General features: G+C 37.3%; 1 protein-coding gene across 4 annotated transcripts in view; it reads right to left on the reverse strand.

Annotated features, from left to right (window-relative positions):
• ARHGEF7 (Rho guanine nucleotide exchange factor 7) overlaps positions 1-20,012 on the reverse strand; it is a 181,866-nt gene that overhangs the window by 3,173 nt on the left and 158,681 nt on the right. For 2 of the 4 annotated variants that reach the window (XR_002099935.1, XM_019529651.1), the window contains exons 18-20: positions 17,829-17,918; positions 4,590-4,689; positions 3,868-3,922 (exon numbers count right to left, since the gene is read on the reverse strand). Coding sequence is in view for 3 of the 4 variants with exons in the window: in XM_019529651.1 (XP_019385196.1) it covers positions 3,868-3,922; positions 4,590-4,689; positions 17,829-17,918 (245 nt within the window). In the remaining variant the exon portion in view is untranslated. Of the gene's footprint in view, positions 1-3,867; positions 3,923-4,589; positions 4,690-12,330; positions 14,942-17,828; positions 17,919-20,012 lie in introns of those variants that run through there. The other 2 variants (XM_019529652.1, XM_019529653.1) reach the window with 1 other exon arrangement.

Below are 20,012 nucleotides of genomic sequence, written 5' to 3' on the forward strand. Positions count from 1 at the left end.
CCATGGGGGGGCAGAGGGAGTAGGTGGGGGTCAGGGGGCCTGGGGGAGCAGGGGCCCCCCCATGGTCCCCTCCCCTCCCCACCCCCAGTACTTACCAGCTGCAAGTCGGCTGCAGCTCCCTGCTGCAGCCACTGGGGACTGTCAGAATCAAAACTCTCCAAATCTTTTCCAAAGATTCAGAGAGCTTTGAAATCGATTTGGACCTTTTAATTGGTCCCTGATTAGATTTGGATTCATGATCCAAAGCTTCACACAGCCCTACCAAGTATGTATTCTGCGGAGACGGTAAGAGAGATGCACGTTATGTGCAACTATACAGTTGGATCAGGTAAAATTACAAAAAAATCTGTTTTGTAGCATACAGGCAAATATTCCAGCTAACATGTTTATGGGCCCAGGATATATAACCATTTATTTATTTTATATACTGGAAAAAAGAGGCAAATGCAATGGCTTTTATGTATGAGGCTGGGCAGTAATGGACAACTGGCTCAAACAGACTGGATCCCATGCATCAGTCTTTCTTTTAAGTACCAACAGGAACATTCATTTAACAAGGAGACCAGCTATATTTTACCTTGCCCTTCTAGGAGGAAGTACACAAAAGTAACTGCTAATTTAAGTAAGTATACAGGCTTGGTATGGTTAGTTATTCTGGCAAAAAGAAACAACAGACAAAAGCACTAGAGCAGCAAGGACTCATCTAGCTTTAGCCGTTCTTAATAATAAGTCTATTCATACAATGCATCTACTTTTCTTTAACAAGGCTTTACTAAAGCACTGGCCAGACCAGGCCTTACCAGCAAACCTGACCAACAGATGAACTTCTTACATAAAAAAAACAAACTCGGTATGTGGACCAGTTGCGTATTCCCACCAAAAGATGGGAGGGGGAGAAGGTGATACAAGAATAATTCTAGTACCAGGATGAAAAGGCTAGAATGAGAAGACTAGGTAAGAATGTAAAAAAGCCCCTGCCACAGAACAATTTGAGATATTCAAGATGCAGATTAAATACAACACAGTTTGTTTTGATCATTGTATAAGGGGAATTGGGAAGCAGGGAAACTTTTGTGGCAGCCTTGGGAAGCCTGAATAGTGCTGTGCCAACTATTTTGTCACAGGTAAAATGCCTTAACTCCTGGTCTGATGTACTTGTTAGGACAGAATATGTTAAGGCTGTGCTTGTAAACAAAAAACTCGGTCTTTGCCATGGAACTGAGTCTGCGATCATTCTTTAAAACAAGATTGGTGTAAGGAACCTCTGGATGAAACATTCGCCACATCACAGTTCCTGGCACTTCAAGACTGACAACAAATCAATAACACCCTGCCAGGATAACAGCAACGAGGGTGCTGATAACGCACGTGTGCGTGCGTGTGTAGAGAGAGACACACATCAAGACAGAGCTATCGAGAGAGAGATGTTCCAATCAAAATAATTACTAGCCTAGGTTATCTACCAAGATAAGCAACGTGTGCACAACAAAGTCCCAGGTCTGCAAAACCATCATGTGCGAGTGGTTCCATTTAACTCAGTAGGATACTCAGTACTGAGCACTTTACATGTAGCACACATTAGTCACTGGCTAGATACAAATATTAATTTCTACCAGAATAAAATTTCTTTCAGTAGAAAAACACCCTGAGAGCTGGACTGTACAGGTGTTCCTCCATCCCCAGGTCTGGAGAGCTTCACTGACAAACTCTCCAACCAGCAGACACTTAGAGGGCTGCTCCCTGGGCCACCTCACTTTTAGGGGAGCCCATTAATTGACAGCCTGGCCTGAGAAAGGGGTAGACTGTCAAGTGACAGTTGACAGCTGCAGAAAAGCAGCGTGCTACACAGTAGGGTGCACACCCCAGGAGAATGCGCCCCTACCACTCCACCCCACCAACCAGGTTGATTCAGAAGTGCAGGGAGAGGGGCAGAGGGAGCACTAGGTTGCCACAGTAAGGCTCTGGGAATCTTCAAGGCAGGGGTACAGAAGCCTGCCTTGCTGCCCTGTACTGTTCTGGGCTGACTCAGAGGTGGGGGCATTTTGCTGTAGAGGAAGCAACGAAAAGCCAACGCAGCCAAGAGCAAGGCATGTTGAAGTTTCCCCAAGCCAAACTCCTGGCCTCTCCAACTTTTAAACTGCTGCACTCATCTCCCAGATGAGGCAAAGGAAAGCCAATGGAGTTGAAAGCCAGGCTTGCATGCTCACCTGCCAGCTGAGTTTTCAATCACCACCCCCACCTCTCAGCAAAAGGGTGGGTGGGAGAAGAGTGGGGAGAAGGAGGGGTGGGGGACATGTGCAAGCTGGCAGGAGGCAGTAGTCCCTAAACTAGGTTCCTGGCAATCACACAGAGGGAGTGCTGTGATAATTCCCCTGCCTGCTTCTCACACTAGGAACTCAGGGCATTTATAGATGTGCTCAGGGATACCAGGGGAAAGAGAGGTTCTATTAGCACAGCTCTGAAAACCATGCTAATTAAAGCACCAGTAGTGTCATGGGTACCAGTGTCTCCACACTGAAAAATGGCAATGGGGCACTTTAAAGCTTGAATGAGCTTTAGTTTAAGAGCACCCCACTACCAGTTTTCAGCACAGGGATACAGATGCACATGATGCTGAAGTCTACTGGACCATGGTAATTACCACAAAGTCTTGGGAAGGCACGGCAGACTTCCCTCCAGCTCCACTCCTCCTGGTCCCCAGATGGGTTCCTAGTAGGAAGTCCCAGAAGCAATTTAACCCTGGCTGTTTCTAGATTCTCTTCCCCCTCCACACTGGCCATTTTTGCTTTGAAAGAAAAAGCTTGAAAGTCTGGACACTTCTCTTCTACTGGGAGAACACCAATACTCCTGGTAGAAACTGAACAACTGTATATAGCCATTATTATTGTTTAGCATTCATATTATAGCTCAGCTTGTGGATCTAAGCCTTAATATGCTAGACACAAGGCAATGAGGTAAAGCATTTTGCTGAATCCAGCCTATTGTCCGATTCCAGTTACACCAGTGCAAGCTCATTTACTTTGAATGTAAATAAATGAGGACTGACAACATCCACTATTTGACTAAATATTTGTAGCTATATGCATTTCTGCATAGTTGGCCACCCTTTACTTTGTACCAAAGGACTTATATGTTTGCTGATTTCTTCAAGTTTCCACATCCTTTTTTATCTGTAAAGTTAAGCATTGAAAACATGTGCTTCCCTGCTAAGAAAGCAGTTGCACATTTCATACTATTTACCTTTGGGAAATCTACCAGATGTTTCACTTATATAATGAATTAAAAAAATCTGTGCTTTGTGGTTCTTAAACAGAGGCCGAGAGAAAGGATATAAATCAATGGGCTGGAGTGGATCCAAACTCATGTACAAATGCAGACAGGCACAGCCAGCTCATTGAGCATGTGGGAGAAGATGATGTTGGTGAGAGGAAAGGATGGCCTTCCTGAAGCAGTCTTAACTCCACTCTAGCAGCAGCAGCAGCAGCCCTGTAGCCAGGTTCCCTAAGAGCCAACCTTGGTACCCTGTTTGCTCCCACCAACCCCCCCTCGATACATATATAGCGGGTAGAGGCTTGTAGCTGCTGTGACAGACTCCCTGGGGGTAGGAACACCATTCCACTTGCCCCCCTTGCCTCGGCCCACCCCCCCAGAAACATCACCGATTGGAATGGTCTGACAATTATAGCCAATCTCTGAAACTTATGCTTTTCTTGTGTGTTCATTATTTGCCTTGATTTTCTGAATATCCACTTGGACTAACCACCTCAGATTCTAAATTGAAATATATATCCCATTGAAAAATAGCAAATTTCACAAATTTAATAATCATGCCTGGTGTTAAGTACAATATATGTATTATTTACCAACCTGTCTTAGTTCCTGTACTTCATCCTTTAATGCATATACTGTGTCAACAAGGCTTCTAAAATAAAAATATTAAGAACCGTTACAATACTTTCATTAAAGGTAAATGGATTATTTAGCAGATTTATAGAGTATAATCAAAAGATATTAGTACCATTAACATAAAAGCCAATCATTATGAATGGGAGTAGCAAAAGAATCAGTAACTCGTCAAACCTTTGGATTGTACTATCCCTTGCTATAGGACATCTCAATTCCAATATAAGCTCTATAACAGAATGATGTGTCGAAATATACAGCATGATTCATGCCACTGTATTTTTCAACACACTGTGGATCTCTAGAAAGTTGTATGTTATAAATACTAAATGGGTATTATAAATTAAAGTCACAAACTTAAAAGTAGCCTGAAAAGTGAGAACATAAGAAAACACCTAGTTCCCTGGTCATACAGGGAAATGCAAAAAACTTAATTCCCAACTGACCCAGAAAGAAGAGGCATCATCAAGAAAAGAAAGAAAAAGAGTAAAAACAGTTAAAAGCCAGTCAAATACATGAAATGGGGCTGGCAATTAATCCTCTGGACAATCAGCAAAGAATTCCACTAATGCTAGTCTTAAACTTATTGCGACTAAGTAAAATGCTAAACAGCCAAGTGTAAAACCCAAATGATTTTTTCTGTGAAAGTCTGAAGTTTTAATCCACCATTCATTAGAAATGCTTACTTTTCTTCTATAACAGTCTGGCCATTACTTTTTGTTTCTTCTACAATAATCTTCTCTTCCTCTGGAAGCAGCACTTGGGGAGTAGATTCTTTACGAGAACCTGTTACCAAAAAAAACACACATTGCAAAATCAACAACATGCAAACAATAAGAGATATTCTGAAAGATTATTTTATATAACTGCCTGACATACTTATGAAAAGAGCATTTTGCTTCAAGGTTTTTCTCTCCTGAACACCAGCTTTAACTAACTAATTTAACAATGTTTTTCAATAGGCTCTGGATTTAAAAAAAAAAAGGGAGTTCTGACGTATTTCTTCTTTTTTTACTGGTGATAGAACTCCTCAGTGTAGCCCATGGTCCTGCTGTACCAAAACCAATCAAGGCACAGTACAATATATAGCTCTCTAAACATATAAGTTCTATGTGAATTCATGAAAATCAAGTAAATAACAGATTTGTATCTTTATCCATATATTTAATTCTAATTAAAGTCTTTGGATCCAATTCTGGTCTCCTTTATACTAGCATAAATCCAACTATGTATTTATCTAATTGACATAAATCCAATTACTCCAATGAAACAAATGGTTTTGCTAGTGCGAATCAGCTAGAAGAACAAATTGTTGAATGTATAATTTATGGGGCACACATGAGATCAATTCCATACAAGTGGAAGAGGAACAGGAAGAAATAATTCCCCTCCCCCACAAAAAACCTACAGTCCTCAAATTCATACAAGTTTTACATATACAAACATATAGATAAAAGTATGTCAATTAGATAGCTATAGATATATCTATATATTTAGTTTGATGCTTTTTACTCATAATAAACTACAACCAAATTAAATTAACTAAAACAATTACACAGAGTACATATTTTTAAAAGATACATTTTTAAGTTTTAGAGAACTGGCGTTACACCAAATTCAAAACATCAGCAGATTTTCCTATGTACATTTTTACTATCATTACAAATTTATACTTCTGTTCGATAATTTCTGTAAATTATGAAGTGGTTCTAATTAAGACTGTACTTCTTTGGGGGCAGGTGTGCTTTGCAGCAAATTGTACTAGAAGTGAAAGCTAATTAGGCTGCAACAAATTATTACCTAAAAGATTTGTAAATGAAGTGCTGCTGAAGCATTTGATCAGAATCTATATATTTGGCAAAATAAAGTAGATAAAGAGTTGGAACTGTTGCATATTTACTCCAAAATGGTATTTTTTAAATGATATACAATTCCAATTCATTATTATGGTTTTCCATTAACTTGGAACATCTTGATTTTTGCATGATTTGAGATTACACCCAATAAATACGCATTGTTGGAAGCAGCTATGGTTGCTAGAAATTAGTCAGTTCTTGATGACCAGCTGCTTCATTACATCATTGCCTTTCCTTCATAGTTGTTAACAAAACAATCTCTAAACAAGTGAAAGAAAAAAAGTGAACCCAATGAAAGATATGAAGTCAGAACCTTTCCAATCAAACTTTTCAAGAACCATTCAGTCAACAACAAAAAAACAGAACGCTGCCTACTGACAAACATAAGCTATCCTAGTGAGGAAAAATAATTTAAGGGAGAGTTTTAGATCCTTAAAACTGTCATACATCATAAATAGGGAAAACGTTTTGAAAGTTTGTACAATAAGAAGGTAATGGGTTGAATCATGACAATTTTGAAGTTCTTAATGGGGGGGTGAAAGTTATTTCTGTACTTGAGTTGTCCATCAGAACTTCATACAGTGCAAAATTATCTGTCTGGTGCATGTTACAGTTGATTGACTAACAAGCAGGGAAATATGGTCTGTAGGCTGCCCTAGGAGACTGAGCTAAAAATGATTGTAAGAAGCTAGTTAATGAACTGTTGGCACTTAGTATCAGAACTCAGGACCCAAACTCAGCTCCAAGCACCTTAACAGAAAACAAATTTGACCTGAGAAAGCAAAACATCTTGTGCTTTTCTCCAGTGATTCTCTCAGCCAACTGGACCATTATATAGCATTTTATCTCCATACAGAGCAGCATACAATTCTCTTTGCCAGAGGTAACGTCATACTAATACAAAGTCCTTACAGGGGTGTGCGTGTATATATACATAGTTATAACATTTTCTTTTTTTTTTAGCTGCCCTCTTTATGCTATCCCAATATTATACGAGCACACATACACATTGACACATGTATACGATATGCATGTATATCTCTATATACTACATATATAGATATACAAAAATATAAGCTAATGCATAGATAATCAAAATTGAAGGCATCTCCTGCCAGTGATGTAGAATGTTTAAGCACAATTTTATAAAAAGAAAGCTATCATAAAAATGCCCTATGTAATATACTATGTAGACACACACATCGTTTGTGTAAAATGAAACTTTCTATTTTACTGATCTTTTCATGCCACATGAGAATACTGAGAGTATGCCACTGTCACTCTTGCTGCACTGACAGGCTTAGTAATACTTTTTCAGTATTATCCATTGCACAATTTTCACTGCTCTGATCTCAGATAAGATTAGCTTGTTCACCACTAAGAAAAAATATTTTCATTTTCTCATGTTCTTCTTGCACTTCATGGGCTCTTGCTAATAGCCTACTAGAAATAAAAGGATATCAAAGTAGCATTTTTCATCTTACACTGAGACCTTCATTAGGCAGATTTGCACAGTATATGCAAAATGGATACATTTAATATGACAATATAAAACAGAACAACTCAATTCTAACCTGCTTTATTACCCTGCTGACCCTTACCAATAGCATAGCTGTTATTCAAATGAAGAAAGAGTAGACCGGCACATTATTATTTTATTATTATTATTCAATGACCTATTCAAATGCTCAGCTATACAGAGGTCGCTATATTTAGTTGCTAAGCATGCATGTAAAAATCAGTCAAATTTCCTTAAAGGAGTGGGAGTGCTTAAATTCCTTGCACACTTAAAAAAAATTAACATTCCAAGGGTGACAGGCTATGAAGATACTACATAATATAGCACCCATATGGCAGTCCAGGAGACAGGCAACTTAAAACAGGGTCTCAGAGCTGCCTAAATTAAGTCAAGAGCCCTTCCAGGTCCCAGAGCAGTGCCAGATCAGGATGATCTAAAGGTAGCTTAATAGCCACTATCCTTACCCCAACACTGACAATTGGGCTGCACTACATAGGTCCTGTCTTTGCAGAAAATTTACTGTGCTTGGCAGCAGCACTTTCAAGCACACCACAGTATGCATGACAGAACATCTCAAATGGCAAGTAGCACAGCTGTGTCTGTGCACACCCATGGGTATACTAATTAGCATGGGGACAGGCTATGTAGTGCTAGCACTCAGCAGTGCTAACTAGCCCTTTCATATCACGGTACAGGTAGGGCTACTTGGCTTGCAGTTTAGGGAACAGCTGGCCCACCAAGCTGCAACATGCTAGCTGAAACTTAAATGTTTGTCTAAAGTTGTACTCATATACAGGCCTATGGAAATCAATGGGATTAAACACATGTCAGTACCATTACAGCCTTGCACTTTACAGGACTTGGTGTCATGTAGAAAACATCCTTGATGTGATATTTTAGTCTGGGAGTAACAAAAAACTACAAATCACAAAACAAAAATGCCTTGAACTTCAAAGAGAGAAGCAAACACAAAAGGTACAGTACGAAAAAGGGGGAGAGGGAATTAGGGGAAAGCACATGAATAGTACATTACGAAGGCCATGTTTTTATAAAGAAAATACAAAAACAAAGACTCTGAAGCAAATAAAAACCATGTTTTTAGAAGTGTGAAGGAGTAAACTAAAATTGATGTCAAAGAAAAGTAACAATGGTGCATCTTCCTGGGCCCAACTCCAGCTGCAACACACACACATGGGCACACACATACACGCATGCACGTGGGTGGAGATGAGATGGGAACATTCCTAAAACAAAAAAGTAATTTCAAAGATACACACGACTAAATGCTTAACAAGACCTTCAACACTGTCAGTTTGAGCTTTAAACAACAAAAAGCTGTGTTCAAATTAAAAACTGAAGTCAACTTTCATTAGGCAACCATTATGCAACAAAGTATGCAGGGCACATATAATTTAAATCATGGATGCTTAAAAAAACAAAACAAAAAACCCTCAGTGGGCAAATGGATTATCACATTTGGAACAAGCTGCAGATGATGAAACCATCCCATCCTGTCAAAGAAGTTACAATTAATCTCCGTCAAAGTATGGCAGGTGTTGCTATTGAGATGTTTGTCACAAAGTAAGGACAAATCCAGTATAAAACTGCACAAATGAAAAAACCAAAGAAAACAAGGAACTGAAAGTTCTCCCAAGATCTGTAACAACTGCCCACTTCAATAAGCAGACACAAACTTGTAACCAACTGCATACTTGCTTTCCCAGAACACAAGCTAAGGTAAGGTGGCTTTTATGCTTCTCACTAGCAATATCCTCCAAGGCAGAAGTGGAATTTGTAAACATCCACTGGGTAAGTGAAGTACAGGAGAGTAATATCAGCAGAGTTATTGTACTGTACCCAGAACTAGCACATCATGCAACAATACGGGAAACAATATAAGGGGCATATATCAAATCCCTCAGTGACAAACCAGTGCTTTTATTCACCAGTGACAAATACCTTCTAGGTACGTATTATCCATACTGGAGGGCATGTTCAGATATACCTGGAACATTCATAAAGCAAATACCCATAACATGAGATGCTAACCAGCTTACATGACAAGTGGCCAGTTGACCTCAGTCTAAAGCCAGCAGAACAGCACTCATGACTGAGCAAAATCTGTTCCTAAGAAAAAGGCAGAATGCAGATTGGAATCCATCACGGTCTCCACTAGTACTCAATGGCAACTATAACTGCACCTTCTCATTTGCCTTTCAAAAAGGGAGCAGGGTGCTCTTTTACAAGTCATACATGCATGATCTCTCAGATCCATGATGCAGCTCTACTGCCTTAGAAGTTGCATCACAGTACACTCTGACCATGGGGTTTCACAGATAGTTAGGGGCTGGAAGGGATCTTGAAGATCATCTAGGCAGGAAGACGACTGGGGTTAGGTGACCCCAGCGAAGTCACTCTCACATGAGTTCATACAGTTGAAGGGGAGGAGGTTTGTAGGGAAGACTAATTCATTTCATGCTTACCTGATTACACTAAAAGAGGGGGAAAGAACAGCTGAGCACACTTTGTGTTAACCTAGGCCTAAACCGAGCAAATTAAAAATTCCACAGCTAACAGATACAAAATACTGTGGAGTTTAGAAATGGTGAATTTCAAGTACCAAATCTGGGGAATAATTTGGGGTTAATAGTGATGACTGGAATATACAGCTCTCACCATCCTCTTCATCTTTTTATATGTGCAACTGCAGAAGAGTGAGCAGTGAGAAGAGCAATGATCCATAACTATATGGTCTTCACATTACCTTCATGCAGTCTTGTTTCTACCTTTTTTTTTTTTTTTTTTTTTTCCCCCTCAAAAAAACTATCTTAATAGGATCCCTTTACAGGCTTAGAAATTCTTTTAACACAACTGCTAAGAGCCCTAAAGGGCTTGAGTTTAAAAGAAGGTCACAAAGATCCAGTTGGAGTTCAGATACCGCAAGCATATGCATAAATCAGGTAAGTACACACACTAACAGACAGTCAAGATATGCAATGGGCCATCTGAACAAGAGGTCTGGCATTTTCATGTGCAAGTCAGGCATGTCTGTGCAGCAGCAAGAAAAGCTGCACTTCAATGTTCAACTTTGTACTGCATCAGTCAATTTAAAGTATTAACATGGATGAACACTATGGGCAAATCAGTATAATCACTGATGAAAATTCAATGAAATTCTATTTGTAGAGGGACACTGGAAATGGCATTTCTATTCCCTTTCCCTGTGTGCACTGAGTAACTAGTTACTCTTTTTAATTCTGGCAGCACTGTGGATGTGACAGGGGTAAGACAGCAAGCCCAGTTCTGTTCTTTCTTGTGCATCCGCCCAGTTGTTAAAGGGATTCCAAATGCAAAATCAAAAAAGTTCAGCCCACAACTCTATCAAACACCACAGAAAGCCAGGAGGCTGCATAGGTGTGCTCAAGTTCAAAGGGGTCTGTAATGCATTGCCAGAGAGAGTGTGAAAAATGTTAGTGTGGGCAGTGATATGCAAGCACAAAAGAATGCAGTGGGGCTTTCAGATTCCTAATGCTGTAAACAGGGGAAACAACAAAACAAACAAAAAAGTTCACTTATAAAATGGTGTCATTTGGAATGGATTGAAATAAACATGAAGCCCCCAGTGGTCAGACTAGACACAATCTTGAAGATTCAGAGACAGAGGTAAAACTTCTGTAGAAAAGCACATTGCTATGATATAATATCTAATAAGGGGCTTCCTACTTTGGGAAATAAACCATATGAAAACCTCTAAGAAAGAAAAATGAAGAATACACAAAACATACTTACTTTAGATTAGGAACTGTAAATATTTCCCTAATTGATACAAAAGCTCATTAGAAAAGATAATAGAAGAGAGTTGTTACATTAATAGTAAACTTTAGCACATTAGTGTTTCTACTAGAATGGATTATTTGTTCTTATCTTGGTCCTGACATACATATTCGGTCTTTTTAAGGTCACTCAAAAATGTGAATGACTTATACAGTAATACTACATATGTACTGAATATTCACTGTTTTCAATGGAAAAAAATTGCAACAAAAATTGCAGATGATTATACAAATGTAGCATTTAGGGTGTTAGAACTATACTTGCTTACTCTTTTTTGGTATCTGATAACCACTCCCACGAATACATTTTCAATCCAAGTTGTTTTTACTTGGTCTTAAAATTGCTACACACTTCTCAGTTACTACCTAGGCTGTTCTGTTAGTGAGAATAAATTGCCAAAAGACATTGATTACACTTGCCATATGAAGAGGAAATACTGCTGTTTCCATAAAAGAAAAGGGGAAACACATACTATAGGTGACAATACCTTTGCAAAGTGAATGTTGAAAAAAGGAGTAAGAGAGCGAGCATAAGAGAGCTAGTGCACCCCACTCTCCACTCCAAAAAACAGCAGGAAATGGAACAATTTAGACTTGGGTCATCCGTCAAAGTACATCTATCTCAGTTACTATATACAGATGATAGATTATTACCTTCACTATCAAAGGTTTTCCTTATTTTAGTATTTGGCTTTCATTTTTATACTATTTTACACTATTTTCAGGGAAAAAGCCAAATAAATGTGAAATGTTAAGTTACATTGTCCTTTCTCCTGCATAATAATTGAAGTCACAGGCTAGCAAATGCAAAATTTATTTCAACTGTACATAACAGATGTCCTTTTTATATAAAACAAAACACTCAATTGGTATATGCAACCACAAACAATATGCATACTGTACAATACAATGCAACATTCAGCTATACATCCATTTTGAATTTTCAAAAGGCAGTCACCTACCAAAGATGGTTTCTCCCATTCACAAATGAAATGCACAATATATAGATTTTTAATATTTTACGTCACTATGTACACGTTACTGTGTTTTGACAAAATTATGCAAAACACACAATCAGTATAGCTTGGTGTCAATTTATGCGTAAATACTAATTTAATGGAAATACCATTTAAGCCATATGGAAAGGGGCTGACAATAGCTTAACCCTACTTTCTAATTCAGGTTTTCCATCCTTTCAGTATAATACTAACTGTACACATTTTTTTTTTTAAAACAGAATTGCATAAACATAAGGTACTATTATTACCATGACTAAAGTTCCACAAAAATAGAAACACTGAACCTTTGGACTGAATACCACCATTTTCACACTGGCATTTTTTAAGCTTGTTGTATTAATACTTTTGATCAATTCACAACAGTTGGTGGGCCTGTAACATTGAAAACACTGAATGATTTTTAATTCTGTAGTGATGTTAGCATTCAAAAACATCATAACATAACATCATTCTGATTATATGATTTACCTGCTACAAGAATTAATGGTGGTAAACTGTCAAAGCTTTGGTGCATAGAAAGTCAATAAAATCTTCAGACCTGGGTAACAAAAACATTCTGTGTGATAAAGGAAAGTTCAAGTGCAGCAACTGTTTTTCAAACTCATATTTACAGTACATAATATATGTAACAGCTGTATTATGTAAATGAATAGGCATTTAACCAATGCAAAAAATAGTAGTTAACTGGAACACTATTGCTTTAAAAACAACAGGAAAAATGACCCACACTTTCTGCGTAAGTAGAAAGCGAATACTTTGTGTTTTTAAAGTAAAAATGAAGCTAAGCGGGCTTTACAGATGCTCAGCTGTCTGACAGCATAGAGTACATACGCCACATACTGGATTCCCATCAGCAATTTTCTTTTAGATAAAATTAAGTGCAACACATACATATACCTGGACACCAGGAGGATCAATCTAAGACTTGTATGATAGTGCATTTAAAAATCATCCCAACAGGCATTTTAACTTTCATTAGCTAGTTTTCCAATCCATCAATAGTGATAGAATACGAGTAGATTAGCAAACACTTTAGAACAGAAAGTTAAGTAACCAATGTGAAGAACTAATACAATTTCTCCACTCTGACATCCTTCTGGGCTTGTTCATGTTTAAACCATTAAATATTCAAGTTTACTTTTCTGCTTAAGTCACCTGCAAAACTGTCTTATTGCCTCAGGACTTGGAATCAATTCAATCATATTCCCAGACAGCAACAACTGTACCACACTTATCTTAATTGTTCATGCAGTGATACTGGAACACTGAGCACTGTACAATTTGAAGGAAAAAAACCACAGCACCCTGGAGTCCTAAGGAAAGCAAGTAAAATTACTGACCTTTTTTAGGGAAATGCTTTTTTCCCCCCAATGCTAACGTTAAGAAGGATTTAGAAAACAAGTATTTCAATTCCAGTTCTGTTAATTTCAATACAGAACACACGTTTCCCCAGTGATGTCACAGGTGCAGATTCAAAACCTTCAACTTCATATAATGCATCACATCCAGTTTTCTGCAAATCTAATATTACTCTGAATGAAGAGCTGGCTGCTGAAAATAAATGTGCTTATGAGAGAAATTACAACACACCATAAAATATCACAGACATCCAAACTGTGAAAACCAAAAGCCAAGTATTCTATTCCCAACAAACCAATTTAACCGCAATTATACCTACAGTTCCAGATGCTGAACACTCAAGCTTTTTTAATGGGGACCCTTACAAATAGTTTGATTTTACCTGGAATTTTATTGGTTTGAAAAAGAATGATGAATGATTTGCTAACAACTGTGTGCATTTTAACAGCCAAATCAGCATCTAAAACCTGGTGTTTTCCACACTATTGCATACAGGAAAGTGACAGCATAACTGCTGATAAAGTGAAACTACCCAAACATGTCACATTTAACAGGCTTACACTTCCAGGTCTTCCAAGACACAACTGCTTAACTTGTGAAAATGTGCGATTTTTTCCCATAAATTATCTAAACAATGAAAACAAACCAAAAAAAGGACAGAAATACAAAAACAAAATTTCATGGATTAGCAAATGCTCTTCCAGATTGCCCAGATAGTCATATATCCAAATGATTTTATAGTTCTTGTACTGCATATTTTAAATATTTTTCTCGTTCCCCCTGCTTTATACCTTGTGTTAATAATACATAGAAAATTAGACCACTATAAGTCTAAAGTATTTCCATATTGCTGGCACTTAGCTCACAAACCAGTATGGTTTCAGTACAAAATACAAAAACGCGCTGTTTCCAAAAAGAAAAAAAAAAGAAATAAACTTGTTGCTACACTGACCAAGTCAAAAAACAGACCATTCATAGCTACAGACCAACAGCTGTCACTTAAAAAAACCCTAAAGAAATAATATCCTTAATAGGATACACACTCTGTCTGTAGAATGACTGTTTGTACGTGTATTAAATTGGCAATAAAACCTCCCATCAGGTACAATTGAAATATCAGAAACCCCCTCAAAAGTTGTTAAAATATCACATTAAGAGACAAGGAACAGCAAGAAAACATCTAAGAAAAGCAGGCTGTGATACAACAAGCATTTGTTAAGAAAAGCTCAGAAGTGCATTAGTTCTGGTGAGAGATATATGAGCAACAGCTCTTACGAGATGTAGACCCCATTCTGTAACTATGGGCTGTCCATATACTGTCATAGTCAGAGTCTTCTGAGAGGTCTGAAGGCTCCAAACGAGAAAGACTACTGCGACGACCCAAGGAGTCTAGACTTGATTGGTCATCATCAGCCAAGACGTGATTATGCATCAGGTCAGTGCCTTGCCATGCTAAGGATGTATGGGTGAAATGAAATGGTAGATGTGGATAGGCAGAGGTGGGATGAGGAGAACGTAAGGAATAGCCACAACCAAACACATGAAACAAAAGCAAAAGGTGATGGGAAGAGAAGGAAAAGAGAAAATATTGTTAAAAAGGCACCAAAGCTTTATTATTTCTGGTTGGGTTTTATGTAAAAGGTACACTTGGCACGTAATAACTTTTGAATGTTTTTCTTTTTAAACTTTTGTGAAGACTGAATTAGGAAGTGCATCATAATTTGAGTACCCTGCTATGTTTTGTTTAATGAATAGGAGAGTCAATGCTGCTTAACAGAAAACTGAATGGGGAGAACAAAAATACTGGCCCAGACATATTTCAGGTATAAGAATAGAAAGGGAAATCTTTTTATAAAATGAGAATTTTATGGGACTAACCAAAAAGTTGCAAACCAGATGAGCTACCTTAGAATAACTCCAAAACACTTACAAATATTTAGAGACTTACTTTAGCTAGCTCCCTGCCAGGGCACTGCCAATTGTCATTTTAATGGTTGTATCTTAGTTAATTTCCCAGCAAGTCCTGCAGAACGGCTGGTGTGGACAACAGTATTCAAAAATACTTCTCCCACCTGACACTTCTATATGGAAGAGTATTTATTTATTAAATTAAGTTCCTGGAAACACTTGAAAACTGAAAAGGTATAGGTGAGCCATATATGCTGAATTTTTACTGATGTTAACCCTTATCTAGGGGTCTCATACTTCTAAGAGTAAGAAGTGATAGATCAGGTTTGTAAGAAAGGCCCACCCTTTGCTGTCTCTTTTTCATCCCCTTTCCCAACAGTACCTCCAAATGGCTTGTTCCTCCCAAATATGAACAAATGTTGCCCTCCAGCTTCTCTCCAGTCCACCAGTACCCTTACAGGGCTGAATTTGGACTTGCAAAAGCAGCACAATGTAGGACCGAAGACAGTGCTACTAAGAGAACTATCAAGTCAATGTTGGGATGGAGAGGCAGCTTGTGACCACAGAGGTGAGGAAGGGGTACAGAAAGATGGTGACATTTTTAAAAAAATGCCTGGCTTTTTCTTTTATATTACACAATGAACTGAAAATGAAAGAGTTCCTTCTTTCCCTTCTGATTTTAAACTGTAAGTGTCTTGACAGAAAAAAAATCTATAATTTTAATGCAAATGGGCAACCTTTACAAGAAAAGCAGATGTGCATCTAAATTGGTATTTTTATTGTTTCTTACTGAAGCTAAATGCAAATAAAAGCTGTTGACTTTTGATGTATGCAATGATATCTACTGCACTATGTATATTTCTTAAATATACATAGAAAGGGGAAATAGGCAAAAAAGCAAAAAATATGCTTCACATCCATTGTGTGCCTACATACACACAACTGCATTATATTAAATGTTCCCAAACTATTTCTTGTCGCATTCTCTTTGAAGAATTATCAACACCAATTAAGCACACAGCCATGACATTTAAAATAGCAATGATCTAGTTTAAAATGCAAAACATGAGAATTTTCAAACTTTAAAATGGACTTTGTTCATTTTTACCACGTAAACCACAACAAAAACACAATGATCATATGATTAAAAATCAAATTAGTGATCTAACAAAGGAATGAGCTAAGTACTAAAATTGACAAGTGTCACCTTGAAGGCCCAAAACTTGTCAAAATGCAAGAGAGACTGGAATAAAGGTGTCATTTCTCATAAACATTTAGGTAATAACAATCTAAAATGTAAGGAGGTGGAGGGGAAGAGACAGAGAGAGACTTGCAATAAACCCCTAGACAGGAAGGCCCAAATTCATATTTTAATTTTAAACACTGAAAAAATCAGCTACTTTGCAATTAACACCAAAGCAACTGCACATCTGTCAAGGAACTTCCCACTGCCAGTCTGGAGTAGAAATAAGATGCAAAAAAAAGCTGCTTTGGTAAGAACACTAACAAACACTTTAACAGTATTAATGGACAGTGAATAAATTACAATGTCCAAACTCATAACTGCTGACAACAAAGATCACTATGCGTCTCATGATCATTTCATAGTACACCACGGAGAAATTAAGTTTACTGGCTAAACTGTGCAAATTCAAAGTGAACATTTTTCTTCTTCCTTATACAAGTTAAATGCATGCTGATAGATCCCCCTGCTATGTAGTATTTTATTAACAATACAGAGAATGGCTACAACTGCAACCTTGATTTGAATAAAAATTTTCCAGTACATCTTGGGAACATTATAAAAAGATACCAATAAATGAATACATATCTGAGAAAACTAGAAGTGACAACCTTACCCAACACATACAGATTAAAGAAAATGAACAGTTGCTCTATGAAAAAACTATTAAAGGGATTAAAATTTGTAATGATTTGTAATAATTATTAAACAGCTAGTGACAATGTTACTCTTCTGCAATGGGAGACAAGGTTTCTCTCAACCCCTAAAGTAAAGAACATAATTCATTAACCAGAATCAACCAAAGGTATAAAAGCAGATGTAGCCCCAAAATACTAAAATCTATTACTCCATTTACCTGTAAATTCATCAACTTCTCTCTCAATTATATTTTTAGCAATCCAAACAGCCATTCCTTTTTTGCCTTTCATACTATGAAAAATAAAATGCTACTGATTGCTGTAAAATCTGTAAGATCCAATTGCTGTAACATACTATGGATTCTACAAATTGCTTCAGGACTTCTGATTCTCTCCTTCAGGTACCCAAACATTCAACAATGAGACAGTATCCAAAGACCAATTATCTTAGTCCACACATGCCATTATGTGAAAACGGTCCCAGTCCTTTGTAACTGGCAAAATAGCTAACCAGAATTCTGTTCAATCATTTCCTTATTTTCTAACTTACTTGAATTTAGTGTTTGCCGTGTCTTGGCACTTGTACAGTAAGCTTCAATGACCTTTAGAATTTGAGCATCTTCTTCTAGTGCAGCTGTACCTACAGTCAATTAAAAAAAAACAAACAAAAACAAACAAACAAAAATCAAAGCTTTACCATGATTGGAGCTATTAAGCAAGTTTTATTTTTAACGTGATTCTAGTTCTAAAGGCAAATATCCATATTGATGTTCCAATTCTACATAACACCACTCTTGAATACCTCCATAAATTGTAGATAATACCAAATCTAGATGACAGTATTTTAGTCATGATTTTCATTCTGCCATGAGTTGCAATAAGCAAAAAAGAAAGCGGTGTTTCAGCAGACAGATACACACACATATTCTATATCTAGATACAGCTACAGATAAAGGGCTTAGTCTGTTTGTCTGTAATGCTCTTGGGGGGTGTGGCTCCAGCCAGTTTTGTGTCAAAAATGCATGTCAAGAATGACAACTGGATGCGAAGCGGTAGCAGCACGGGTTGGGTGGTGGCAGCCATGTGCAAGCTTCCCCCCCACTCCTGGGAGGCAGCAATGTTCCACCTCTGCCTCTCCGCTGCATCCCCACAACATTCTTGATGGGCAATTTGCTACTACTATTATAAAATCTACTGGAAAACATTTTAAATCTGATCACTGACTCCACATTTCAAGAAGTCTTCTGAAAACGTTAAGCTTCATAGAATACCTACAGTAGGAAGAATTCTCTCTGTGGTATTCTGAAAAGACCAGACAAAAATAATAAACAATCCATTATTATTTGAACATGAAGCCATATCAATGTTTAAAATTGGAGAAACCAGAGAACAGGACATTTATTTCAAGGAAAGAAAGTTAGAGCATCATGGAGCATAAAAGTAAAGACTTTATAAAGGTTCACAAGTAAAACTAGTTTTTCAAAAGCTATACTACGAGGAAGTTCAGAAGTCTTAAAATTAACCTTGGGCATAATACTACTCTTATAGCCACATACAAAGATTGAAAGTGTACATCCTCACCAGGTGACTCAACAAGATATATTTTTGCCTTGACTTCAGGGGAGCAGGATTTCACTCAGTTGCTTGATTTGTTTCTAAACAACACACACTTATGTATATGCTATTGGCCATGGAGATTGTTATGGAGGGCTTCTAAAGGTTTTTCAAGTTGGCAAAAAGCACAATCTTGTTCCAGCAGACAGGATATTCAGATTTTTACTACAGTATTATTTTCTAATGATCTATGATTTATAATCAGAACAAAAGGAAAACCTCACTAAAGTTAAGAACTGTGTCTAGCTGTGAACAGCACAAAAGAGCTTACATCAACCTGAAGGTTTCCCAGTCAAGGAATTCAAATATGTCTATCCTTTTCCTGATTACAGAAATACTTTTCTTAACCAGTGCTGAAATGTGTCAACCAAACAATTATTTCAGGCAATCATACTTAACTAGTGAAGAGAAAAAGCACTGCTTTTTATAGGTATTCTCCTTTCTTATCTTAAATCTAGATTCATTGATTGGTATTATCAAATTACTTGATCAAATAGCAGTTGACACAAAAGAACAATCACTTCTAATTACTGAAACATTAGCTAAAAACGTATGACAACATGGTGAAGTCTCAATTTAGTCACTAAATAAAGGTCAGGCTTTCCTTTTAGCTGAGAAATGAAACTTAAAAAAAAAAAAATAAAAGTATCCTCTCATTAAACAAGTAAGAATTATTTAATCTCCCTCTAAAGCTACATAAAAGTTGTTTTCAGCATTTCCATTTCAATCATTTCTAAGACTACAAGTGTTTGCCTGGTATCTTGGAGAACCGCAATGAAGCTGCAACTGCATACTGGCCACGACAACTGAACCTCCATACAAATATCTGATTTGATGTGTTGTACTGGACATTCATTAAGACGCAATGAAGCTACTGCAATGCATCTGCATTGGTTATAATGTAGGAAAAATTCAAGAATGTTTCTCTGCCATTACTACACTTTTATGTCTAATTATAGCAGCTGGGAAAGATTAAAAAATGTAAAGAAAATAAAAAGCCAGTTAACACTTACTTGGCTTTTAGCTCCATCTTTTCTTGCATATGTTGATTACTTGTATGAGAAATAAATGATCAAGTTTGTGACATAACTATTTTAAAATGCACAACTGCAATTCTAAA

The sequence above is a fragment of the Crocodylus porosus genome, unplaced genomic scaffold (assembly GCF_001723895.1).
Source record: "Crocodylus porosus isolate Cpor-Errol unplaced genomic scaffold, CroPor_comp1, whole genome shotgun sequence".
Lineage (NCBI taxonomy): Eukaryota > Metazoa > Chordata > Crocodylia > Crocodylidae > Crocodylus > Crocodylus porosus.